Source organism: Catharus ustulatus, chromosome 1 (assembly GCF_009819885.2).
Source record: "Catharus ustulatus isolate bCatUst1 chromosome 1, bCatUst1.pri.v2, whole genome shotgun sequence".
In the NCBI taxonomy this organism is placed as follows: domain Eukaryota; kingdom Metazoa; phylum Chordata; class Aves; order Passeriformes; family Turdidae; genus Catharus; species Catharus ustulatus.
Genome location: NC_046221.1, coordinates 98133408 through 98140589, shown reverse-complemented (window position 1 = coordinate 98140589; position 7182 = coordinate 98133408). Strand labels below are relative to the sequence as shown.

Genomic DNA, 7182 nt, shown 5'->3' with positions numbered 1-7182 from the left:
GGTAAAAGCACAAGTGCCCCTCAGCAGCAGAATGGGCAAGCCCGGCTCACTTTAGCTGTTCAATCTCCTGCCTGCAAAGAGAAGAGGAGCTCGAGCACAGGTGCAGCCGGGTCACTGGTCATCAAGAATCCAGGAGAGTCAGGTCCAACTCCAATGAATACACACCAAAACTACTTGAGCTTGTAACTGTCATAAAACTGTTACATCTAACTGTCAGCCTAGTGCTGGGATGCCAAAGCTCTGGGAGCAAGTCCTTACCCTCAAAACCAAACCTGGATTAAGGAATACCAGAGGGGGCTCATCTCTTTCATTTTCTAGCTGAAAGCACCAGCCAGTGGACTGCTGCATGGATGATGACCATCTCTCTTCAGAAAGAGAAGTTTAGACATCTTCCACCCAACAGCAATTACAAATTCCATTCCTCCAAGAATCCCAAGGAAAAACAGGAACCTCAGAGGAGTAAGGTAAGTACTTGAAGGTATCATGTAAGAATGGACTAAAATTTCAGATGCCAGAACTCCTCCAGAAGTTGTGTAACACAACCTGCAGATAAAAAGTGTGAGCCTTAAAACCACATCCTGCTCACATCTTTTGATTACAGCTGGAAGGCAGCATGACTCAACTGCCAAAAACGCTTGATTTGTGATGAGATGGAGAACGGGACAGGAGAAGACCTGGCTTTCAGGCATTTTATGTGCACGCCAAAAATGCAGATTCACAAAACCAACAACAAAAAAGCATAGCTGTAAATAAAGCTTTGTGATACTGTTTTAGCTCCCAACTCTGCAGCTGCTTAGCTGTAGCTCAGTGTAGTACCAGCAACTCTCCCCTCAGAAATGCTCCCTAGAAATTTGCTGTGCCTGGTGCTTTAGGGGCTTGAGTCAGGAACCCATTGTGGGATTAACTTTTGCCACAGCTGCGCAGGGCCATGTAAGTCCTCTGTCAATAACTGAGCCAGTGGCATCGAGCTGAGAGGCAAAACGGTCCTGAGAGGTTGGGGCACTTTCCTAAGTAAACCTGAACCCAGTGTTCTGCCTGTCCAGAGAACAAACTTCCTTTCAAGGACACTGAACCCTGGGGCCCAAGTCACAGACCTACAGTTTGTGCAGTAAGTGCACTGTACAAATCCAGTACTGTTTCATCTCCAGCAATGCAGCACAAATCAGATATTCTGCCATCTCATCAACTTGAAGGTTCATGGAGAAAAGCCCATAACAGAGAGCCCACAAGGAAAGTGGTAATTCCTTCTTCAGAGCAGAATTCCAAGACTACACAATAAGTAAGGCACAAGCCAGGCAAAGAGAGTAACAAAATGTGCAATGACTGTTTGAACAGTGTCTGCCAGGAAGGCAGGGACCCAGAAAGAAAAAAAACGTAAAATACCTAGAGACTAATGGTAACATGCATACAGATATAAATTTAGGACTGACAAACTCAGATGCCAGTCTAGTCCTCTCTGATTTTGAAAGGTTTTTAACATTCCTGTCCTTTTACCACAACCACATGGGCAGCTTAACAATCTTAGTTCCAGGAAATCAGAGCAGATCAGTACAGCCCCTTCATTCAAAATACAACCATTATCATCAGAACTTTTCCTCTCCTCACTTGGTATTTTAATATTTGGGATTGTTTAATTGCTTAGACATTTAAAGCCAGTAAAGCACCACACGAGATTCTGTAAAACTTTAATTTATTCCCCTCCCAAGTATCCAGAATAGAAGACCCTCTTAAGTTGGAGAAAAATGTGACAAAGAAATAGATTACCAGGATAGCTGTTCACAGAAGAAAAAGCACATACTACCAAGGTTACACAGAAAACAACCCAAAAGTCCTATTTAATGGGATAGTGCAAGTTAACAGCATGTCTCTGGCAAGGATACCTTCATTTGGATTATAAAAGTTTTACAGAGTTAGATCAAGAGTCTGGATGGGTCTCTGATATTTTACTATAGCATTAAGAATGTACTGTTTGAAAGATGCTGTACAGAATGACCCACCAAACAAATGTATTTACAAGCCTGGGGAGAAAAAAATTATTTTTCAGTTTATTCAAAATAAAAATACACATAGAATTATGAAAATATAGGTTTACTATTTCCACCACACAGAAGTCAATGCTGCTGTCTGAAAGGCTTGCAAGATTATTTCAAGTTTTTTAAAGTTCATCTTTTTCCCTCAATAAGGTGTACCTATGTTCACTGGGTGCCAGTTTCTGGAATGAGCTCTCTGGTGGGCTGCTTGCTAAATCCTGAATTGGCTGCAAAACAGAACAAACAGTAAAATTGTCTGTTAGACTAATCATCATTCATCTCCATTCTATGAATTTCTAGCATTATGAGAGTGCACAGATGTCCTGCATTCTCACAAATTGAGTCTGAGGTTTTTTTGGAAGGTGTGTTCCGAGTCCCAAGTAGGTGGAACACAGACACACACACACACACACACATTAATTAAGCAACACCAGTTAAGCACATTTCCTTTCGTTGTAACAAAATCTCAAGGGCAACAGCCATCACATGAGTTTCTGTACAAGTCACACAGAAGTATTTCACATGTACCCCACTGTGTATTTGCTTCAATCTACCACCTGCTTTGGGGGTATTCTAGTTTTAAGTGTGTGTGTTTCACGAGATATAGCAGGGCAAAAATTACATCACTGCAAAAGTATTATAGAATTATTTCTTCATGGAAAAGAAAATGCCCCATACAAAACCACATGTAATTCAAAGGGCATAGGTGACCCATGACAGCAGCCTCTAATTTAGTTAAGGCCAGTATTTATTTCCATCGCATCTGCATCTTCCACAAGATGGCAGGATGCCATACAGAGATGGGAATGTAAACCTCTCAGGTTTTGTGTGCATTTTTCAAGGCCGAAATGAGGAAAGAGCAAGCCTGCAGCTCTGGGTCCTGTGCCTGTGCCCAGACAGGCAACAGCAGGATCCAGGAACTCCACAGGCTTCCTCTTTCCCTGGCCAAGCCTCCTCCTCAGGGCTAGTGCCTGGCCTACGCCCCAGTCTCTAGCCCTTATTTCTGCCCCTCCTCCCCATGACCTGAATTCTGGTTGCTCAATGAATTTCTGAGAAACATGGGGAACTACAGTCAAATGAATTACTGCTGAGACAATTCAGCCCACGTGTTTTCACAGCCAGTCATGACAACATTCAAAAGCAGTCATCTCCTGGCCAAGGCAAGCCCTCCACGGCTTTCACACTTTAAAATCTTTTGAGCAGGGCAGCAGGAGGCTGCACTCAATCGACTTAGAGGAGTACTATCCTTACCACATCCCACAGATGAGCAGAAAAAGGAGCCTGCAGCTATAAACAGTTTTTGTCTCTCAGCCATGCAACAGCCCGAGGCTTGACAGCACAAGGGCACCAGGGCTCCTCTGGGACCAAAGTGGCCCTTTGAGCCCTGGACAACACAATGTATGCCTTGAAAGAAGTGTATAAAAATGGTTCTTTCTTTGGAGGGTGCCCAAGGTAGTGAAAATATTCTCTGACAGTTAAATTTGCACTTTTCAGCAGGACCCCAACTGTGTGAGCTGAGTGGAGAGTATCAAGAAGATACAAGACTGGGATGAGCAAAGGGAATTGGGGCTGGTCCTTTCTTTTCTGACATTGAGGTGCTTCTGACTTTTGTCTGGAGAAGGATCTATAGTTGTGTTTCTGAAGAGATCCCAGAAGTGACTTCCAGGCATGTAATTACACAACATGACAAGCTTTGAGCAGAACCATGAGAAAATCAAACTGACAAGTGCAGCCTGTGAGCACTGCTAATGCTGTTTGTCAACCGCATTAACAAAAGCAGTAAGGCCTATTACTGCTAACCCATCCTTCCTTGATGCTCTAATAATTTGCCTCCTGCTTGCATTGGTAAATATATAAAACATTCAGTTGTTTCCCCTTAGAAGCACCCTCTAGTAGTGTGTTGTGTGGGAAATAATGCAGCTGTGATGGATTATCAGTTTTTGCATGAAGTCACAGGAGAACCTAAGAGCAGCTCTATGAAGTAAGAACAGTCATCCAGCCTAAGATCTTCTGTTCCAGTGGAGGAAATAAATATTCTTATATTCTTCCCTTATTCAAGGTAAATAGGTATCATACTGCCCCTAATACCCCCTCTGCCTTTACCCAAAGAAGGTTGAGGAGCCAAGCAAAAGTGGTAATGTTATACTTCTCTTAAGAGATTTTCTCATTCAAAAGTTAGAAGTACAAATATACTAGAAGGTACAGCTCTGACAAGCAGTCAGAGGTCTTAAAAAAGGTCTTTACTAAACTGACAAATGAAATGCATTTGGTGTAACCTTACCTGACCAGGTGCTACATCAGTTGGATCAGGGCCATGATGAAACTCTCTATGCAATTTTCCAGAATGCAAGTCTAGTACAAATTGCTTCAGTTTACCTGGAACTCTGGAACAAATTCAACAGAAATACCCACATGTTTATAAGTCCAAACACAGGAGATTTAAATTGCACTGCTTAGAGTAGCCAACTTCTGTTTATCTAGCACACTATGCTTACTTTTAGGTGATTAATAGAGGACAGGAAGCCACATCGTTTGCTAAGGTATCCCACCAGCTTCTTTTTCTTTCCACTGTCTCTTGAGAACACAGCAAGTATTTCATCTTTTCAATAACTCCCACAGAGCTGTACCAGCCAATAACTTCATTGTGAACTCCCTTCAGCTCCCCACTAACCGTAATGTAAGAAGGAACAGCAGGTTCCAAATGCACAGTTTACAGATACAAATGACACTTGGGGAGCACTATTGACAAAACATCTTTGAAAGGCTCTCTACTGCCTCAGCAACTGCACATACACCACAGATACGCACTAAGAGGATATCAATGTAAATCCAATCTGAGATCATCTACTGTCACCCACAGCAAATGTGCTTAACTACAGCATCCAGTTTTATTTGTGAAATGTCAAGTTGACTAAAAATCTCAAAATGAAGAGTTAATCGAGTAAGTATGAAAGATGAGAGAAAAACCATAGTGTGAGTACTATACATGAAATCTAAAGGAAATATGTGAGTAGACACAGGTTTTGTAGGGAGTCTTTATCAAACTAATTATTACATTTAGGAAAGAGGAAGAAAGTGTGGTCAGACAAACTACCAGCAATATTTATGATCATCAGAAAACTCTATAGATAAAATGCAGCAAATATTGATTCAGAGGCTATCATTACAGCAATGTCTGTAACCAATCAGAATTACACTGGTACTTTGAGGGCCCTCTTCCCATCCCAGATGAGATAATGAATTGGAACCAATAGAGGAAAAGGGGTTCATTCCAGCCTGGTTATAGGGACAGCAGACCTACTGCTCCCAGCTTTTCCTCAGGCCCCTGCCTTGTTCTAGGTCAGGCACATAGCTTGAGACATTCTCCTCTCCTAATGCAGCAAGGGCACTTGGTGCCTGCAGCCTCGTGTAGCTGCAGCTTGTTATTGCAGAGAAGCTACAGCCCATCTGTTGGACACTCCCTGCCTATCATTTCCGGCCTGGAACAGCAGGATGAATAGGGCTAGGTGGCCAAGGATGAGGATAAAAGAGTGATGGTCTTGTTTGCCTGCCAAGTGCCTACTCTCCAAAAAGACAATGAACTCCCTGACTAGAGAGGAAATCTTTTAGTGGGCCAGCTCTGTAAGTGCCATATCCAAACCCTACTGGCTGGTGGCAGCACTGGGGTTACAAGAGACAGCCTGGGGCCAGTTTATAAAGAGTCCAGAAGGTTACCTGAAGTGCCAGATGAAACTCTCAGAATTAAGATTTTGCTTATTATTAAAAAATAAAATCACTGCACAAAACCACCAAAAATACAATAACAACCAAACCAAACATCCAAGCCACATATACACAAAAGAGTATCTTCCCAGGAGCTGCAACCTCTTCTTGTTCCCAAACCATGTTTTGCTATTTCTGTGTATCAGCTCACCCTCCTAGAGTAAGGTTGAGTAATTATTTATCATTAGGCAACTGTCTACAATCCTGACATCTCTCTTTCAGCTTCATTTGTAAGTGACAACTGGTACACATCAAGCAAGTAGTTCTCATTATTCTGACAGTGTTTCACAGAAACTGAACATTTAAGAAACATAACATCAAAGTCTAAACTAAACATCCCTACGACCTCTACAAGAGATGTTAATTTGTTTTAGGGCTGTTTAAAAAGTGACAATAAAAAGAGTGGTTTTAAAATGTAAGTATCTTGCTATTTTTTGCTAGGGTGTGCAGTGAATACAATCTTCCAAAGAAACAGAAACACAGGAGAAAAATAGTCACTTATCAAGAATTTCAACATATATAGATTCAAATATTTAAGAAGCACTATCCAAGATACATCAGAGACAACATGTTATAGATAAGCTTGTGGAGAATTACAGAAAAAAGTTACATTTGAACTCTCCTCCCAGTTGTAACCTGGTATAAAAAGGTAACTCAGGTATAAAAATATCTCCTGGAATAGCGGAATTAGACATGATACTACATTCACATTGCACGCCAAGTCTGAGCTTTGAATCCTTTGTTTCGACAAAAATGAAATACTCAGCCTAGACATCTAACCAGGAGTTTGCAGGCAGTGTATGTGCAGCTGCCTCCTTTGAGACAGAAAGTGGAGTTTAACACCCAACTGGAAGACCAAGACAAAGCACTTGTCACAGGCTGAAAACCTCTGAAGAGAACATTTACACAACTGCATTCCTTGACTGACCCATGCAAGACAGAACATCTGCTTCCAAGGCAGTGCACCATAAAGAGTCAGGCTGAGGTAATGAGGGTTACCACAGCAGTATTTCACCTCAGCACCCTCGTACTTTGCTGTCACATATTTTATCCAGACAAACATGCCAGTGATTGGCTATTTTCCAAGTTGCACATGGAAAATTTCACAAACCCACACAACCATTTCTTTGCCAGTTTTCCAGGTATAGACTAATGCAGAAAGGTTAGAATTGCACTGCAGGAAAAACCAAACCAGTAGGCTGGGAATGCTGCATTTTACAGCAGTCTCTGAATAACACAGTACTTAACATTCCATGTAGTATTTTCAATCTTTTAAAGTTGAGATATCTAAATCACTACTAAAAACACCATGACAGACTCCAGATGCCTAACCATGATGGAAAATAGGAAAACTGAGAAGACCAGCATCTAAGAACTTAATACAAGATTC

The 7182-nt window shown here is 41.7% G+C and overlaps 1 protein-coding gene across 1 annotated transcript in view; it reads right to left on the bottom strand.

Moving 5' to 3' along the window:
• Positions 1-1673: 1673 nt before the first annotated feature.
• The window catches only part of ERP44 (endoplasmic reticulum protein 44), a 48406-nt gene continuing 42897 nt past the window's right edge, over positions 1674-7182 (bottom strand). Inside the window, exons 11-12 of the mRNA XM_033057203.2 lie at positions 4312-4414; positions 1674-2257 (exon numbers count right to left, since the gene is read on the bottom strand). Of these exons, the coding sequence (XP_032913094.1) occupies positions 2156-2257; positions 4312-4414 (205 nt within the window). The 3' untranslated portion in view covers positions 1674-2155. The remainder of the gene's footprint in view (positions 2258-4311; positions 4415-7182) is intronic.